The sequence below is a fragment of the Oncorhynchus gorbuscha genome, linkage group LG15 (genome assembly GCF_021184085.1).
Source record: "Oncorhynchus gorbuscha isolate QuinsamMale2020 ecotype Even-year linkage group LG15, OgorEven_v1.0, whole genome shotgun sequence".
Taxonomy (NCBI): domain Eukaryota; kingdom Metazoa; phylum Chordata; class Actinopteri; order Salmoniformes; family Salmonidae; genus Oncorhynchus; species Oncorhynchus gorbuscha.
Genome location: NC_060187.1, coordinates 19,147,435 through 19,167,241, shown reverse-complemented (window position 1 = coordinate 19,167,241; position 19,807 = coordinate 19,147,435). Strand labels below are relative to the sequence as shown.

Sequence of the window (19,807 nt, the reverse complement as noted above, 5' to 3'; positions counted from 1 at the left end):
ATCGCCGCATAATGCTGTGGTAGCCATGCTGGTTAAGAGTACCTTGAATTCTAAATAAATCATAGACAGTGTCACCAGCAAAGCACCCCACATCATCTCCTCCTCCATGCTTCACGGTGGGAACCACACATGCGGAGATAATCGGTTCACCTACTCTGCGTCTCACAAAGACACGGCGGTTGGAACCAAAAATCTAAAATTTGGACTCATCAGACCAAAGGACAGATTTCCACTGATCTCATGTCCATTGATTGTGTTTCTTGGGCCTAGCAAGTCTCTTCTTCTCATTGGTGTCATTTAGTAGTGGTGTCTTTGCAGCAATTCGACCATGAAGGCCTGATTCATGCAGTCTCCTCTGAACAGTTGATGTCTGTTACTTCAACTCTGTGAAGCATTTATTTGGGCTGCAATTTCTGAAGCTGGTAACTCTAATGAATGTATCCTCTGCAGCAGAGGTAACTCAGGGTCTTCCTTTCCTGTGGCGGTCCTCATGAGAGCAAGTCTCATCATTGCGCTTGATGGTTTTTGCGACTGCACTTGAAGAAAATGTAGAAGTTCTTGAAATTTTCTGGATTGACTGACCTTCATGTCCTAAAGTAATGATGGACTGTCGTTTCTCTTTGCTTATTTGAGCTGTTCTTGCCATAATATGGACTTGGTCTTTCACCAAATAGTGCTGTCTTGTGTATACCCCCCTACCTTATCACAACACAACTGATTGGCTCAAATGCATTAAGAAGGAAATTAACAAGTTCGTTATTTTTACACAAATTCACTTTTAACAGCTGTTAATTGAAATGCATTCCAGGTGACTACCTCATGAAGCTGGTTGAGAGAATGCAAAGAGAGTGCAAAGCTGTCATCATGGCAAAGGGTGATACTTTGAAGAATCTCAAATATAAAATATATTTTGATTTATTGAACACTTGTTTTTGGTTACTACATGATTCCATATGTGTTATTTCATAGTTTTGATGTCTTCATTATTATTCTACAATGTAGAAAATAGTAAAACAATTAAAAAAGCCCTTGAATCAGTAGGTGTGTCCAAACTTTTGACTGGTGCTGTATGTACTTTACATTTACGTAGTGTATAGCAGCATCGTATGTGGTGATTGTGAAAGTGTGTGTGCAGGGTGTCAGTATGCATGTGTGTGCATGTTATCTGTGTGTGGGCGTATGTTGTGTGTATGTGTCTGTTGGGGTGTAAGTATGTGTGAGTGTGTGGGTAGAGTCCAGTGTGTGTGCATGTTATCTGTGTGTGGGCGTATGTGTGTGTGTGTGTGTGTGTGTGTGTGTGTGTGTGTGTGTGTGTGTGTGTGTGTGTGTGTGTGTGTGTGTGTGTGTGTGTGTGTGTGTGTGTGTGTGTGTGTGTGTGTGTGTGTGTGTGTGTGTGTGTGTGTGTGTGTGTGTGTGTGTGTGTGTGTGTGTGTGTGTAAGTATTTGTGAGTGTGTGGGTAGAGTCCAGTGTGTGTGCATGTTATCTGTGTGTGGGCGTATGTTGTGTGTGTGTGTGTGTTGGGGTGTAAGTATGTGTGAGTGTGTGGGTAGAGTCCAGTGTGTGTGCATGTTATCTGTGTGTGGGCGTATGTTGTGTGTGTGTGTGTGTTGGGGTGTAAGTATGTGTGAGTGTGTGGGTAGAGTCCAGTGTGTTTACAGAGTCAGTGCATAAGAGTGTGAGTGCAGGTAGTCCGGGTAGCCATTTGATTAGACATTTACAGTTGAAGTCAGAAGTTTACATATACCTCAGGCAAAAACATTTAAACCCAGTTTTTTTTACAATTCCTGACATTTAATCTATGTAAAAATTCCCTGTCTTAGGTCACTTAGGTCACTACTTTATTTTAAGAATGTGAAATGTCAGAATAATAGTAGAGAGAATAATTTATTTCAGCTTTTATTTCTTTCATCACATTCCCAGTGGGTTAGAAGTTTACATACACTCAATTAGTATTTGGTAGCATTGCCTTTAAATTGTTTAACTTGGGTCAAACGTTTCGGGTATCCTTCCACAAGCTTCACACAATAAGTTGGGTGAATTTTGGCCCATTCCTCCTGACAGAGTTGGTGTAACTGAGTCAGGATTGTAGGCCCCCTTGCTCGCAAACACTTTTTCAGTTCTGCCCACAAATTGTCTATAAGGTTGAGGTCAGGGCTTTGTGATGGCCACTCCAATACCTTGACTTTGTTGTCCTTAGACCATCTTGCCACAACTTTGGAAGTATGTTTGGGGTCATTGTCCATTTGAAAGACCTATTTGCAAACAAGCTTTAGCTTCCTGACTGATGTCTTGAGATGTTGCTTCAATATATCCACATAATGTTCCTTCCACATGATTCCATCTATTTTGTGAAGTGCACCAGTCTCTTCTGCAGCAAAGCACCCCCACAACATGATGCTGCCATCACCGTGCTTCACAGTTGGGATGGTGGTCTTCAGTTGGCAAGCCTCCCCCTTTTCCCTCCAAACATGGCCAAACAGTTCTAATTTAGTTTCATCAGACCGTGGACTTTTCCCCAAAAAGTACAATATTTGTCCCCATGTGCAGTTGCAAACCGTAGTCTGACTTTTTATGGCAGTTTTGGAGCAGTGGCTTCTTCCTGGCTGAGTGGCCTTTCAGTTTATGTCGATATTTTTTTAATTTAATTTTTAAAATGTATTTATCCGTTATTTTACCAGGTAAGTTGACTGAGAACACATTTTCATTTACAGCAACTACCTGGGGAATAGTTACAGGGGAGAGGATATAGGACTTGTTTTACTGTGGATATAAATACTTTTGTACCTGTTTACTCCATCATCTTCACAAGGTCCTTTGCTGTTGTTCTGGAATTGATTTGCACTTTTCGCACCAAAGTACGTTCATCTCTAGGAGACAGAACATGTCTCCTTCCTGAGCGGTATGACGGCTGCAAGGTCCCATGGTGTTTATATTTAAGTGTGGAGGTCTACAATTTTTTATGAGGTCTTGGCTGATTTCTTTTGATTTTCCCATGATGTCAAGCAAAGAGACACTGAGTTTGAAGATAGGCCTTGAAATACATCCATGTCAATTAGGCTTTCAGAAGCTTCTAAAGCCATGACATCATTTTCTGGAATTTTCCAAGCTGTTTAAAGGCACAACTTAGTGTATGTAGACTTCTGACCCACTGGAATTGTGATACAGTGAATTATAAGTGAAATAATCTGTTCTTTAAACAATTGTTGGAAAAATGACTTATGTCATGCACAAAGTAGATGTCCTAACCAACTTGCCAAAACTATAGTTTGTTAACAAGAAATTTGTGGAGTGGTTGAAAAGTGAGTTTTAATGTCTCCAACCTAAGTGTATGTAAACTTCTGACTTAAACTGTAGCAGTATTCTTTAGCAGTCTCATGGCTTTTGGTTAGAAGCTGTTCAGTGTCCTGTTGGATCCAGACTTGGTGCACTGGTACAGCATGCCATGTGGTAGCAGAGAGAAAAGTTTGTGGCTTGGGTGGCTGAAGTCTTTGACAATTGTTTGGGACTTCCTCTGACACTGCCTGGTATAGAGGTCCTGGATGGCAGGTCCCAGTTATGTACTGGGCCAGACGCACTTCCATTTGTGGCGCTTTGCGGTCGAATGTCAAGCAGTTGCCATACCAAGCGGTGGTGCAGCCAGTCAATATGCTCTCAATGTTGTAGCTGTAAAGCTTTTTGAGAATCTGAGTGCCCAAACCTTTTATTTTACACTACACATCTCTGACCTTCCACCCCCATCTTTCTCTCCCTCTCCCTGTCCACCCCCCCTCCCTTTCCCCCTTCTCTCTCTGTCAACTCCCCTCTCCCTTCCCCCTTCTCCCTCTGTCAACTCCCCTCTCTCCCTTTCCCCCTTCTCTCTCTGTCAACTCCCCTCTCTCCCTTTCCCCCTTCTCCCTCTGTCAACTCCCTCTCTCCCCCCTTCTCTCTCTGTCAACTCCCCTCTCTCCCTTTCACCCTTCTCTCTCTGTCAACTCCCCTCTCTCCCTTTCTCTCTGTCAACTCCCCTCTCTCCCTTTCCCCCTTCTCTCTCTGTCAACTCCCCTCTCTCCCTTTCAACTCCCCTCTCTCCCTTTCCCCCTTCTCTCTCTGTCAACTCTGTCCTCCCCTCTCTCCCTTTCCCCCTTCTCTCTGTCAACTCCCTCTCTCCCTTTCCCCCTTCTCTCTCTGTCAACTCCCCTCTCTCCCTTTCTCTCTGTCAACTCCCCTCTCTCCCTTTCCCCCTTCTCTCTCTGTCAACTCCCCTCTCTCCCTTTCCCCCTTCTCTCTCTCTCTGTCAACTCCCCTCTCTCCCTTTTTCTCTCTGTCAACTCCCCTCTCTCCCTTTCTCTCTTCAACTCCCTTCTCAACTCCCCTCTCTGTCAACTCCCCTCTCCCTTTCCCCCTTCTCTCTCTGTCAACTCCCCCTTTCTCTCTGTCTCCCTCTCTCTTTCTCTCTGTCAACTCCCCCTTCCCTTTCTCTCTGTCAACTCCCTCTCCCTTTCCCCCTTCTCTCTCTGTCAACTCCCCTCTCCCTTTCCCCCTTCTCTCTCTGTCAACTCCCCTCTCTCCCTTTCTCTCTGTCAACTCCCCTCTCTCCCTTTCCCCCTTCTCTCTCTGTCAACTCCCCACTCTCCCTTTCTCTCTGTCAACTCTCCCTTTCCCCCTCTCCCTTTCCCCCTTCTCTTTCTCTGTCAACTCCCCTCTCTCCCTTTCCCCCTTCTCTCTCTGTCAACTCCCCTCTCTCCCTTTCCCCCTCTCTCTGTCAACTCCCCTCTCTCCCTTTCCCCCTTCTCTCTCTGTCAACTCCCCTCTCTCCCTTTCCCCCTTCTCTCTCTGTCAACTCCCCTCTCTCCCTTTCTCTCTGTCAACTCCCCTCTCCCCTCCGTCTCCTCACTCTCTCTCTATTGCCCGGCCTCTCTCCCCCTCCTTCTCCCCTCCCCATTTCTCTCCCTCTCCCTGTCCACTCTCTCCCTCTCTCCCCCCTCCCTTTCCCCCTTCTCTCTCCCTAGGGCGGAGGGTAAGATCAAACACTGTCGTATCCAGCAGGAGGGCCGTATGTTCATGTTGGGTAGCTCAGCAGAGTTCGAGAGTCTGGTTGACTTGGTCAGCTACTATGAGAAACACCCCCTGTACCGCAAAATGAGGCTGCGCTACCCCATCAACGAAGACACACTGGACCGCATGGGCACCACGGTAACACACACACACACACAGCTTGAATGTGTGTATTTTCAGATCTGATCTATTATATTGTTACGTATAACTACTGTATATCTCTCTCTATTCAGGAGCTAGACTATGGAGCATTGTATGAAGTCAGGACCCCACATTTCTACGTCGAGGCCAACAAGATGCCCACGGCTCGGGTAAGTGAAATATTATATTCTGTGTGTGTGTGTGTGTGTGTGTGTGTGTGTGTGTGTGCGTGCGTGCGTGCGTGCGTGCGTGCGTGTGTGTGTGTGTGTGTGTGAGTAAACTGACATTCGTAGGTTTGGGCATGCCTGTGTCTGGTGTGTGCCAATGACATATTTTATCATTTGGGCAGTAGCGGAATGGTTGTGGTCATTGATGTTCAAGTTGTGGTCATTAATGTTTGACTTGTGGTCTTCAGCAGTTGGTTATGTTGTGGTACAGTAAAGGTCTTCACGGGTCCAAACAGGGTCACAATATGCTTAAATGTTTTACATTTACATTTAAGTCATTTAGCAGACGCTCTTATCCAGAGCGACTTACAAATTGGTGCATTCACCTTATGACATCCAGTGGAACTATTTTAATATAAAGAACTGTTCCGAACAGACCCAAGGACAACTAACCCGTTCTGTATAGACGTCGTCGGATCCAGATCCAGTCCGATCCAAGTGATGCAAGCAGCAGAAAATATTTTTTTTAAGCTACTTTATTAACCAGAGCTGAAAAAACGTGAGAGGAGGGAGAGATGTGTCGCTCTAGCATGTGGGAGAGGGGCCGTACTGTGAGAGAGTGACACGGGGAGCAGGGAGGAAGAGACAAGAGATGAGAGACAGCAACCAAGCAACAAGCCAACTCACACTGTGGTAGACTAATAGCTGCCATAGCTAGGTTATTTATCATCAACTATGTAGTAGACTAATAGCTGCCATAGCCAGATTATTTATCATCAACTATGTGGTAGACTAATAGCTGCCATAGCCAGATTATTTATCATCAACTATGTAGTAGACTAATAGCTGCCATAGCTAGGTTATTTATCATCAACTATGTAGTAGACTAATAGCTGCCATAGCCAGGTTATTTATCATCAACTATGTGGTAGACTAATAGCTGCCATAGCTAGGTTATTTATCATCAACTATGTAGTAGACTAATAGCTGCCATAGCCAGGTTATTTATCATCAACTATGTAGTAGACTAATAGCTGCCATAGCTAGGTTATTTATCATCAACTATGTAGTAGACTAATAGCTGCCATAGCTAGGTTATTTATCATCAACTATGTAGTAGACTAATAGCTGCCATAGCCAGGTTATTTATCATCAACTATGTGGTAGACTAATAGCTGCCATAGCTAGGTTATTTATCATCAACTATGTAGTAGACTAATAGCTGCCATAGCCAGGTTATTTATCATCAACTATGTAGTAGACTAATAGCTGCCATAGCTAGGTTATTTATCATCAACTATGTAGTAGACTAATAGCTGCCATAGCTAGGTTATTTATCATCAACTATGTAGTAGACTAATAGCTGCCATAGCTAGGTTATTTATCATCAACTATGTAGTAGACTAATAGCTGCCATAGCTAGGTTATTTATCATCAACTATGTAGTAGACTAATAGCTGCCATAGCTAGGTTATTTATCATCAACTATGTAGTAGACTAATAGCTGCCATAGCCAGGTTATTTATCATCAACTATGTAGTAGACTAATAGCTGCCATAGCAGGTTATTTATCATCAACTATGTAGTAGACTAATAGCTGCTATAGCCAGGTTATTTATCATCAACTATGTAGTAGACTAATAGCTGCCATAGCTAGGTTATTTATCATCAAATATGTAGTAGACTAATAGCTGCCATAGCTAGGTTATTTATCATCAACTATGTAGTAGACTAATAGCTGCCATAGCCAGGTTATTTATCATCAACTATGTAGTAGACTAATAGCTGCCATAGCTAGGTTATTTATCATCAAATATGTAGTAGACTAATAGCTGCCATAGCTAGGTTATTTATCATCAACTATGTAGTAGACTAATAGCTGCCATCAACTATGTAGTAGACTAATAGCTGCCATAGCCAGGTTATTTATCATCAACTATGTAGTAGACTAATAGCTGCCATAGCCAGGTTATTTATCATCAACTATGTAGTAGACTAATAGCTGCCATAGCTAGGTTATTTATCATCAAATATGTAGTAGACTAATAGCTGCCATAGCTAGGTTATTTATCATCAACTATGTAGTAGACTAATAGCTGCCATAGCTAGGTTATTTATCATCAACTATGTAGTAGACTAATAGCTGCCATAGCTAGGTTATTTATCATCAACTATGTAGTAGACTAATAGCTGCCATAGCTAGGTTATTTATCATCAACTATGTAGTAGACTAATAGCTTCCATAGCTAGGTTATTTACATTACATCATTACATTTAAGTCATTTAGCAGACGCTCTTATCCAGATATCATCAAATATTATGACATAGTACCTGTCTTGACTGCATCAAACCGGGAGAAGGTAGTTAAGATAGCTAACATTAGCTAGCTAGGCTAATTGAGGTTGCAGTGCATGCACTTTTTCATCTTAACAATCAATCAATCAAATTAATTTATAAAGCCCTTCTTACATCAGCTGATGTCACAAAATGCTGTACAGAAACCCAGCCTAAAACCCCAAACAGCAAGCAATGCAGGTGTAGAAGCATGGTGGCTAGGAAAAACTCCCTAGAAAGGCCAGAACCTAGGAAGAAACCTAGAGAGGAATCGGGCTATGAGGGGTGACCAGTCCTCTTCTGGCTGTGCCGGGTAGAGATTATAACAAAACACAGCCAAGATGTTCAAATATTCATAGATGACCAGCATGGTCAAGTAATATTAATCACAGTGGTTGTAGAGGGTGTAACAGGTCAGCACCTCAGGAGTAAATGTCAGTTGGCTTTTCATAGCCGATCATTCAGAGTATCTCTACCGCTCTTGCTGTCTCTAGAGAGTTGAAGACAGTAGGTCTGGGACATGTAGCACGTCCGGTGAACAGGTCAGGGTTCCATAGCCACAGGCAGAACAGTTGAAACTGGAGCAGCAGCACGGCCATGTGGACTGGGGACAGCAAGGAGTCATCGGGTCAGGTAATCCTGAGGCATGGTCCTATGGCTCAGGTCCTCCGAGAGAAAGAAAGAAAGAGAAAAAGAGAGAGAGAATTAGAGAGAGCATACTTACATTCACACAGGACACCGGATAAGACAGGAGAAGTACTCCAGATATAACAGACTGACCCTTGCCCCCCGACACATAAACTATTGCAACATAAATACTGGAGGCTGAGACAGGAGGGGTCGGGAGACACTGGCCCCGTCCGACGATACCCCCGGACAGGGCCAAACAGGCAGGACATAACCCCACCCATTTTGCTTAAGCACAGCCCCTAACCACTGGAGGGATATCTTCAACCACCAACTTACTATCCTGAGGCAAGGCCGAGTATAGCCCACAAAGATCTCCCCACGGCACGAACCCAAGGGGGGGAGCGCCAACCCGAACAGGAAGATCACGCCAGTAACTCAACCCACTCAAGTGAAGCACCCCTCCTAGGGAGAGCATGGAAGAGCACCAGTAAGCCAGTGACTCAGCCCCTGCAGGCCAGACAGAGACAGCAAGGGCTGTTCGCTACTCCAGTGCCTTTCCGTTCACCTTCACACTCCTGGGCCAGATTACACTCAATCATAGGACCTACTGAAGAGATGAGTCTTCAATAAAGACTTAAAGATCGAGACTGAGTCTGTGTCTCTCGCATGGATAGGCAGACCATTCCATAAAAAATGGAGCTCTATAGGAGAAAGCCCTGCCTCCAGCTGTTTGCTAAAAAATTATAGGCACAATAAGGAGGCCTGCGTCATGTGACCGTAGCGTACGTGTAGGTATGTACGGCAGGACTAAATCGGAAAGATAGGTAGGAGCAAGCCCATGTAATGCTTTGTAGGTTAGCAGTATACCTTGAAATCAGCCCTTGCCTTAACAGGAAGCCAGTGTAGAGAGGCTAGCACAGGATAATATGATCACATTTTTTGGTTCTAGTCAAGATTCTAGCAGCAGTGGTTAGCACTAACTGTAGTTTATTTAGTGCTCTATCCGAGTAGACGGAAATTAGAGCATTGCATTGGTCTAACCTAGAAGTGACAAAAGTATGGATACATTTTTCTGCATCATTTTTGGACAGAAAGTTTCAGATTTTTGCAATGTTATGTAGATGGAAAAAATCTTGATATGTTCGTCAAAAGAGAGATCAGGGGTCCAGAGTAACGCCGAGGTCCTTCACAGTTTTATTTGAGACGACTGTACAATCATCAAGATTAATTGTCAGATTCAACAGAAGAACTCTTTGTTTCTTGGAACCTAGAACAAGCATCTCTGTTTTGTCTGAGTTTAATAGTAGAACATTTGCCACCTTCCACTTCCTTATGTCTGAAACACAGGTTTCCAGGGAGGGCAATTTTGGGGTTTCGCCATGTTTCATCAAAATATACAGCTGTGTGTTGTCCGCATAGCAGTGAAAGTTAACATTATGTTTCCAAATGACATCATCAGAGGGACAATATATAGTGAAAACAATAGTGGTCCTAAAACAGAGCCTTGAGGAACACCGAAATTATAGTTGATTTGTCAGTGGACAAATCATCCACAGAGACAAACTGATATTTTTTTCGGCAGATAAGATCTAAACCAGGCCAAAACTTGTCCGTGTAGACAAATTTGGGTTTCCAATCTCTCCAAAAGAATGTGGTGATCGATGGTATCAAAAGCAGCACTAAGGTCTAGGAGCACGAGGACAGATGCAGAACCTCGGTCTGACGCCATTAAAAGGTAATTTTCCACCTTCACAAGTGCAGTCTCAGTGCTATGATGGGGTCTACAACCAGACTGAAGCATTTCGTATACATTGTTTGTCTTCAGGAAGGCAGTGAGTTTCTGTGCAACAGCTTTTTAAACATTTCTTGGGAGGAATGTGAGATTCGATACAGGCCGATAGTTGTTTTATATTTTCTGGGTCAAGGTTTGGCTTTTTCAAGAGAGGCTTTATTACTGCCACTTTTCGTGAGTTTGGTACACATCCGGTGGATAGAGAGACGTTTATTATGTTCAACATAGGAGGGCAAAGCACAGGAAGCAGCTCTTTCGGTAGTTTAGTTGGAATAGGGTCCAGTATGCAGCTTGAAATTTTATAGTATTAAAAAACTTGAGTGTCTCCCTTGATCCTAGGTCCTGGCATAGTTGTGCAGACTCAGGACAACTGAGCTTTGGAGGAATACGCAGATTTAAAAACGAGTCCATAATTTGCTTTCTAATGATCATGATCTTTTCGTCAAAGACGTTCATGAATGTATCACTGCTGAAGTGAAAGCCATCCTCTCTTGGGGAATACTGCTTTTTAGTTGGCTTTGCGACAGTATCAAAAATAAATTTAGGATTGTTCTTATTTTCCTCAATTAAGTTGGAAAAATAGGATGATCGAGCAGCAGTGAGGGCTTTTCGATACTGTACGGTGCTGTCTTTCCAAGCTAGTCAGACAACTTCCAGTTTGGTATGGCGCCATTTCCGTTCCAATATTCTGGAAGCTTGCTTCAGAGCTTGGGTATTTTCTGTATACCCGGGAGCTAGTTTTTTATTTTTATATATATATTTTATTTCAGCTTAATTTAACCAGTTGAGAACAAGTTCTCATTTACAACTGCGACCTGGCCAATATAAAGCAAAGCAGTGCAACACAAACAACACAGAGTTACACATGGGATAAACAAACATACAGTCAATAACACAATAGAAAAATCTATATACAGTGTGTGTAAATGTATTAAGATTAGGGAGGTAAGGGAATAAATAGTCCATAGTGGCGAAATAATTACAATACAGAAATTAAACACTGGAGTGATCGATGTGCAGATGAATGTGCAAGTAGAGATACTGGGGTGCAAAGGAGCAAAATAATTAAAAATAACAATATGATAAATGTTTTTAGTTTTTAGTGGTGCGACTGCATCTAGAGTATTGCGCAAGGTTAAATTGAGTTCCTCAGTTAGGTGGTTAACTGATTTTTGTACTCTGACGTCCTTGGGTAGGCAGAGGGAGTCTGGAAGGGCGTCTAGGAATCTTTGGGTTGTCCGAGAATTTATAGCACGACTTTTGATGTTCCTTGGTTGGGGTCGGAACAAATTATTTGTTGCAATTGCAAACGTAATGAAATGGTGGTCCGACAATCCAGAATTATGAGGAAAAACATGAAGATCCACAATTTTATTCCACTGGACAAAACTAGGTACAGAGTATGACTGTGGCAGTGAGTAGGTCCGGAGACATGTTGGACAAAACCCACTGAGTCGATGATGGCTCCAAAAGCCTTTTGGAGTGGGTCTGTGGACTTTTCCATGTGAATATTAAAGTAACCAAAAATATTATCTGCCATGACTACAAGGTCCGATAGGATTTCAGGGAACTCAGTGAGGAACGCAGGATATGGCCCAGGAGGCCTGTAAACAGTAGCAATAAAATGTTATTGAGTAGGCTACATAGATTTCATGACTAGAAGCTCAAAATATAAAAACACAGTCGGTTTTTTTTGTAAATTGAAATTTGCTATCATAAATGCTTTTGTGGGATGCGCAGGTGATATCAGGAGGCAAGGCCTCATTTAACACAGTAAATTCATCAGGCTTAAGCCATGTTTCAATCACATCAAGATTATGATCAGTGATTAGTTCATTGCCTATAACTGCCATTAAGTAGCCCTATTTTGAGATGTGAGGTATCACAATCTCTTTCAATAATGACAGGAATGGAGGTCTTTTTTTCCAGTGAGATTGCTAAGGTGAACACAGCCATGTTTAGTTTTGCCCAACCTAGATCGAGACACAGACCCAGTCTCACACACACACACACACACACACACACACACACACACACACACACACACACACACACACGCACACGCACGCACACGCACACACACACACACACACACACACACACACACACACACACACACACACACACACACACACACACACACACACACACACACACACACACACACCCAGACACCATGTGACACATAATTAAGGGTTGTAGGTGATAGTTTAGTCTTTGGTAATCTGTCATTACCAACAACTGTACAGGAAAGTTTTAAGCTCTTAACCTAATTTCTCTTCAGTACAGTAAATTAGTAGTATGGCTTCAGTACCTATATTATCACAGCTTTACCTGAGCCTAGGGACATAATAGGGCAGCTTCCTGCCTTAGTGGAGGAATGTCCTTTGTTCTAGATGAGTAGGTCTAGGTGGGGGTTGGTATCTGAGAGAGAAGACATTTACAATCCTATTAGATGTGTAAGTTTGAACTTTCTCTCAATGTGAACATAATGAGAACCTGTCAACATGATCCTTCTCCTCCAAATGATCTGCCACATTTCAGATAGCCCACAGGTAAAGATTTATCTATTATGTAATTGGTCGTCAAGCTATACAAGTTAGTTGATGAGCATTTGTAGCTGCTGGTTATAGGACTTCACTGGATGTTCGCTGCTCTGGCCCCCCAATGGTGGAACAAACTCCCTCACGACGCCAGGACAGCGGAGTCAATCACCACCTTCCGGAGACACCTGAAACCCCACCTCTTTAAGGAATACCTAGGATAGGATAAAGTAATCCTTCTACCCCCCCCCTTAAAATATTTAGATGCACTATTGTAAAGTGGCTGTTCCACTGGATGTCATAAGGTGAATGCACCAATTTGTAAGTCGCTCTGGATAAGAGCGTCTGCTAAATGACTTAAATGTAAATGTAAATGGGAAGGCTGGGCTGACTACACTGACTGTGCTAGTGGTAGACTCCACTAAGCTGGCAGGCTGGCTAACAGCGAGAGGGCCAATTATCTACAAATTCTATCTTTTGGGAGGTTGCAGAAAACAGTTTTCAACCAGTGATTGAGTTGTGAGACTGCTGTAGAGCTCATCACTCCCCCTAACTAGGAGGGGGCCAGAGACAATTACTCGATGCCGACACATCTTTCTAGCTGATTTACACGCTGAAGCTATGTTGCGCTTGGTGACCTCTGACTGTTTCATCCTAACATCGTTGGCGCTGACGTGGATAACAATATCTCTATACTCTCTACACTCGCCAGTTTTAGCCTCAGCCAGCACCATCTTCAGATGAGCCTTAACAACGGTAGCGCTGCCCCCTGGTAAACAGTGTATGATCGCTGGATGATTAGTTTTAAGTCTAATACTGCAGGTAATGGAGTCGCCAAACACTAGGGTTTTCAATTTGTCAGAGCTAATGGTGGGAGACTTCGGCGTCTCAGACCCCAATAACTCCATTCAGAATATGAAGTTGCAGCCTCTCCTTTCACTTTTAATTCCATCATTTTAATTCAACTTCCATTGATTAGACATCTCCTAACTTTTGCCACACAGAGGCTCTATCACTGTAACCTACTGCCGCTTTGATGACTTTTGATTGGCCATCAACAACAACAAGCTACACACGCCACTCTCGTGAAAAGCAAAAGCAGCAGCATAAATGATCAAATGTCTCTCTCTCTCTACGGAAGCAGTCGTATTTAGATCTGTATGGGCGCTTCCGGACAAGTCAGTTGAAATGACACATGCCCGAGACCCGTGACAATCATATCAGATCTAACCCAGAAATGTGACATTATTTAGAATTCTGGATCAGGACCCGCTCGGGTCCCGGATCGTGTCTCGGGTCAAGGCCCTGTATGATTTAGTGTTTGTGTTGTTGTGTTGCAGTGTACGGTCAAGGCCCTGTATGATTTAGTGTTTGTGTTGTTGTGTTAAAGTGTACGGTCAAGGCCCTGTATGATTTAGTGTTTGTGTTGTTGTGTTGCAGTGTACGGTCAAGGCCCTGTATGATTTAGTGTTTGTGTTGTTGTGTTACAGTGTACGGTCAAGGCCCTGTATGATTTAGTGTTTGTTGTTGTGTTGCAGTGTACGGTCAAGGCCCTGTATGATTTAGTGTTTGTGTTGTTGTGTTGCAGTGTACGGTCAAGGCCCTGTATGATTTAGTGTTTGTGTTGTTGTGTTGCAGTGTACGGTCAAGGCCCTGTATGATTTAGTGTTTGTGTTGTTGTGTTGCAGTGTACGGTCAAGGCCCTGTATGATTTAGTGTTTGTGTTGTTGTGTTGCAGTGTACGGTCAAGGCCCTGTATGATTTAGTGTTTGTGTTGTTGTGTTGCAGTGTACGGTCAAGGCCCTGTATGATTTAGTGTTTGTGTTGTTGTGTTGTAGGGCAGCCTGCCTGTAAACAGTGAAGGTTTAATGAGCAGGCTACAGTGTACGGTCAAGGCCCTGTATGATTTAGTGTTTGTGTTGCAGTGTACGGTCAAGGCCCTGTATGATTTAGTGTTTGTGTTGTTGTGTTGCAGTGTACGGTCAAGGCCCTGTATGATTTAGTGTTTGTGTTGTTGTGTTGCAGTGTACGGTCAAGGCCCTGTATGATTTAGTGTTTGTGTTGTTGTGTTACAGCGTACGGTCAAGGCCCTGTACGATTTAGTGTTTGTGTTGTTGTGTTGCAGTGTACGGTCAAGGCCCTGTATGATTTAGTGTTTGTGTTGCAGTGTACGGTCAAGGCCCTGTATGATTTAGTGTTTGTGTTGTTGTGTTGCAGTGTACGGTCAAGGCCCTGTATGATTTAGTGTTTGTGTTGTTGTGTTGCAGTGTACGGTCAAGGCCCTGTATGATTTAGTGTTTGTGTTGTTGTGTTGCAGTGTACGGTCAAGGCTCTGTATGATTTAGTGTTTGTGTTGTTGTGTTGCAGTGTACGGTCAAGTCAAGGCCCTGTATGATTTAGTCGGCAGTGTACGGTCAAGGCCCTGTCTCTAGGAATCTGTATGATTTAGTGTTTGTGTTGTTGTGTTGCAGTGTACGGTCAAGGCCCTGTATGATTTAGTGTTTGTGTTGTTGTGTTGCAGTGTACGGTCAAGGCCCTGTATGATTTAGTGTTTGTGTTGTTGTGTTGCAGTGTACGGTCAAGGCCCTGTATGATTTAGTGTTTGTGTTGTTGTGTTGCAGTGTACGGTCAAGGCCCTGTATGATTTAGTGTTTGTGTTGCAGTGTACGGTCAAGGCCCTGTATGATTTAGTGTTTGTGTTGTTGTGTTGCAGTGTACGGTCAAGGCCCTGTATGATTTAGTGTTTGTGTTGTTGTGTTGCAGTGTACGGTCAAGGCCCTGTATGATTTAGTGTTTGTGTTGTTGTGTTGCAGTGTACGGTCAAGGCTCTGTATGATTTAGTGTTTGTGTTGTTGTGTTGCAGTGTACGGTCAAGGCCCTGTATGATTTAGTGTTTGTGTTGTTGTGTTGCAGTGTACGGTCAAGGCCCTGTATGATTTAGTGTTTGTGTTGTTGTGTTGCAGTGTACAGTCAAGGCTCTGTATGATTTAGTGTTTGTGATGTTGTGTTACAGTGTACGGTCAAGGCCCTGTATGATTTAGTGTTTGTGTTGCAGTGTACGGTCAAGGCTCTGTATGATTTAGTGTTTGTGTTGTTGTGTTGCAGTGTACGGTCAAGGCCCTGTATGATTTAGTGTTTGTGTTGTTGTGTTGCAGTGTACGGTCAAGGCTCTGTATGATTTAGTGTTTGTGTTGTTGTGTTGCAGTGTACGGTCAAGGCTCTGTATGATTTAGTGTTTGTGTTGTTGTGTTACAGTGTACGGTCAAGGCTCTGTATGATTTAGTGTTTGTGATGTTGTGTTACAGTGTACGGTCAAGGCCCTGTATGATTTAGTGTTTGTGTTGTTGTGTTGCAGTGTACGGTCAAGGCTCTGTATGATTTAGTGTTTGTGTTGTTGTGTTGCAGTGTACGGTCAAGGCCCTGTATGATTTAGTGTTTGTGTTGTTGTGTTGCAGTGTACGGTCAAGGCCCTGTATGATTTAGTGTTTGTCTTGTTGTGTTGCAGTGTACGGTCAAGGCCCTGTATGATTTAGTGTTTGTTTTCTTGTTGCAGTGTGTTGCAGTGATTTAGTGTTTGTGTTGTTGTGTTGCAGTGTACGGTCAAGGCCCTGTATGATTTAGTGTTTGTGTTGTTGTGTTGCAGTGTACGGTCAAGGCCCTGTATGATTTAGTGTTTGTGTTGTTGTGTTGCAGTGTACGGTCAAGGCCCTGTATGATTTAGTGTTTGTGTTGTTGTGTTGCAGTGTACGGTCAAGGCCCTGTATGATTTAGTGTTTGTGTTGCAGTGTACGGTCAAGGCCCTGTATGATTTAGTGTTTGTGTTGTTGTGTTGCAGTGTACGGTCAAGGCCCTGTATGATTTAGTGTTTGTGTTGTTGTGTTACAGTGTACGGTCAAGGCCCTGTATGATTTAGTGTTTGTGTTGTTGTGTTGCAGTGTACGGTCAAGGCCCTGTATGATTTAGTGTTTGTGTTGTTGTGTTGCAGTGTACGGTCAAGGCCCTGTATGATTTAGTGTTTGTGTTGTTGTGTTGCAGTGTACTGTCAAGGCCCTGTATGATTTAGTGTTTGTGTTGTTGTGTTGCAGTGTACGGTCAAGGCCCTGTATGACTACAGAGCCCAGAGGGACGATGAGCTGTGTTTCCCCAAACAGGCCCTCATCCTCAGCGTGGACAAGCAGGAAGGAGGCTGGTGAGTGGAACAGGGTTTTCACATCTCCATGGCACTTAACGATTACTCAATGTCATTGATTGGCTAGAGTGCACATTGGTCACCCCGGTTACGTTTCTTTATGGATGAAAACCAATGTGGGTTGATGAATGGAGTTGATAATTAACATTTATCTGAGTTGTCTTTAAATCGTGGATTTCCCCCCACCGGCCCCTAGGTGGCGAGGTGATTACGGAGGGAAGAAGCAGCTGTGGTTTCCTGCCAACTACGTAGAAGAAGTCCCCAACTCACCCGCCCGCGAGACAGGAGACGAGGCAGTACGTTATAATATAGGCGAACATAGGCCATACATAGACATGTTCATGCATTCATGATACACACACATTCTACAGCAGTTAGAGGGGAATGAAGCTAACTTCATATCCTTACTTCCTGCTTCCTGTGTCTTTGACTTCCTGTTTCTTGGTCCAGTCTACAGAGAACAGTCCACTAGGAACATTTCTCAAGGGCTTCATCGATGTGCCCACCTGCCACGTAGGTGAGTCTGTGTGCAACTGATGAGCCAACCTGCCACGTAGGTGAGTCTGTGTGTAACTGATGGGCCAACCTGCCACGTAGGTGAGTCTGTGTAACTGATGAGCCAACCTGCCACGTAGGTGAGTCTGTGTGTAACTGATGGGCCAACCTGCCACGTAGGTGAGTCTGTGTGTAACTGATGAGCCAACCTGCCATGTAGGTGAGTCTGTGTGTAACTGATGGGCCAACCTGCCACGTAGGTGAGTCTGTGTGTAACTGATGAGCCAACCTGCCACGTAGGTCAGTCTGTGTGTAACTGATGAGCCAATCTGCCACGTAGGTCAGTCTTTGTGTAACTGATGAGCCAACCTGCCATCTAGGTCAGTCTGTGTGTAACTGATGAGCCAACCTGCCACATAGGTCAGTCTGTGTGTAACTGATGTGCCAACCTGCCACGTAGGTCAGTCTGTGTGTAACTGATGAGCCAACCTGCCACGTAGGTCAGTCTGTGTGTAACTGATGAGCCAACCTGCCACATAGGTCAGTCTGTGTGTAACTGATGTGCCAACCTGCCACTTAGGTCAGTTTGTGTGTAACTGATGTGCCAACCTGCCACATAGGTCAGTCTGTGTGTAACTGATGAGCCAACCTGCCACGTAGGTCAGTCTGTGTGTAACTGATGTGCCAACCTGCCACATAGGTAGGTCTGTGTGTAACTGATGAGCCAACCTGCCACGTAGGTCAGTCTGTGTGTAACTGATGTGCCAACCTGCCACATAGGTCAGTCTGTGTGTAACTGATGAGCCAACCTGCCACGTAGGTCAGTCTGTGTGTAACTGATGAGCCAACCTGCCACGTAGGTCAGTCTGTGTGTAACTGATGAGCCAACCTGCCACGTAGGTCAGTCTGTGTGTAACTGATGAGCCAACCTGCCACGTAGTTGCGGCCCAGTCAGTGGTAGTGGTCTGTATGTTTAACCCCCTATTGGGTAGTTTTACAGAGCTAAGCAGTGGTGGAAAGAGTAATCAAACGTCATACTTGAGTAAAAGTAAAGATACCATAATAAAAAATGACTGAAGTAAAAGTGAAAGTCACCAAGTAAAATATTACTTGAGTAAAAGTCTCAAATTATTTGTTTTTTAATATACGTAAGTATCAAAAGTAAATGCAATTGCTAAAATGTACTTAATTATCAAAAGTAAAAGTATAAACCATTTCAAATTACTTATATTAAGAAAACCAGATGGCACAAGTTTAACGTTTTTTTATTGACAGATAGCCAGGGGCACAATCCAACACTCAGACATAATTTACAAACGATACACTTGTGTTTAGTGAGTCCGCCAGATCAGAGGATGTAGGGATGACCAGGGATGTTCTCTTGATTTTCCTGTCAAAATGTAACAAAAACTTTGGGGTGTTAGGGAAAATGTATGGAGTAAAAAGTACATTATTTTCTTTAGGAATGTAGTGAAATTAAAGTAAAAGTTTAGACACACCTACTCATTCAAGGTTTTCTTTTTTTAAACTATTTTCTGCATTGTAGAATAATTGTGAAGACATCAAAACTATGAAATGACACATATGGAGTCATGTATTAACCAAAAAGTGTTAAACAAATCAAAATATATTTTAGATTCTTCAAAGTAGCCACCTTTTGCCTTGATGACAGCTTTGCACACTCTTGGCATTCTCTCAAGCAATTTCATGAGGAATGTTTTTCCAAAAGTCTTGAAGGAGTTCCCACATATGCTGAGCACTTATAGGCTGCTTTTCCTTTACTCTGCGGTCCAACTCATCCCAAACCATCTCAATTGGGTTGTGGTCGGGTGATTGTGGAGGCCAGGTCATCTGATGTAGTTTTCCATCACTCTCCTTATTGGTCAAATAGCCTTTACACAGCCTGAGAGTATGAACCAGATGGGATGGAGTATCGCTGCAGAATACTGTGGTAGCCATGCTGGTTAAGTGTGCCTTGAATTCTAAATAAATCACAGACAGTGTCACCAGCAAAGCACCCCCACAACATCAAACCTCCTCCTCCATGCTTCACGGTGGGAACCACACATGCGGAGATCATCCGTTCACCTACTCTGCTTCTCACAAAGACACGGCGGATGGAGCCAAAATTCTCAAATTTGGACTCAAATTTGGACTCAGACCAAAGGACAGATTTCCACTGGTATAATGTCCATTACTTATGTTTCTTGGCCCTAGCAAGTCTCTTCTTATTATTGGTGTCTTTTTAGTAGTGGTTTCTTTGCAGCAATTCGATCATGAAGGCCTGATTCACGCAGTCTCTTCTGAACAGTTGATGTTGAGATGTGTCTGTTACTTGAAAATTGTGAAACATTTATTTGGGCTGCAATCTGAGGTGCTGTTAACTCTATTGAACTTATCCTCTGCAGCAGAGGTAACTCTTGTTCTTCCTTTCCTGTGGTGGTCCTCATGAGAGCCAGTTTCAACGTAGCACTTGATGGG

At 43.4% G+C, this 19,807-nt stretch overlaps 1 protein-coding gene across 1 annotated transcript in view; it reads left to right on the top strand.

The window, feature by feature from the left end:
- The window catches only part of LOC123996699 (1-phosphatidylinositol 4,5-bisphosphate phosphodiesterase gamma-1-like), a 94,039-nt gene that overhangs the window by 61,709 nt on the left and 12,523 nt on the right, over positions 1-19,807 (top strand). Inside the window, exons 19-23 of the mRNA XM_046300313.1 lie at positions 4,990-5,173; positions 5,269-5,346; positions 16,728-16,831; positions 17,028-17,127; positions 17,282-17,348. Of these exons, the coding sequence (XP_046156269.1) occupies positions 4,990-5,173; positions 5,269-5,346; positions 16,728-16,831; positions 17,028-17,127; positions 17,282-17,348 (533 nt within the window). The remainder of the gene's footprint in view (positions 1-4,989; positions 5,174-5,268; positions 5,347-16,727; positions 16,832-17,027; positions 17,128-17,281; positions 17,349-19,807) is intronic.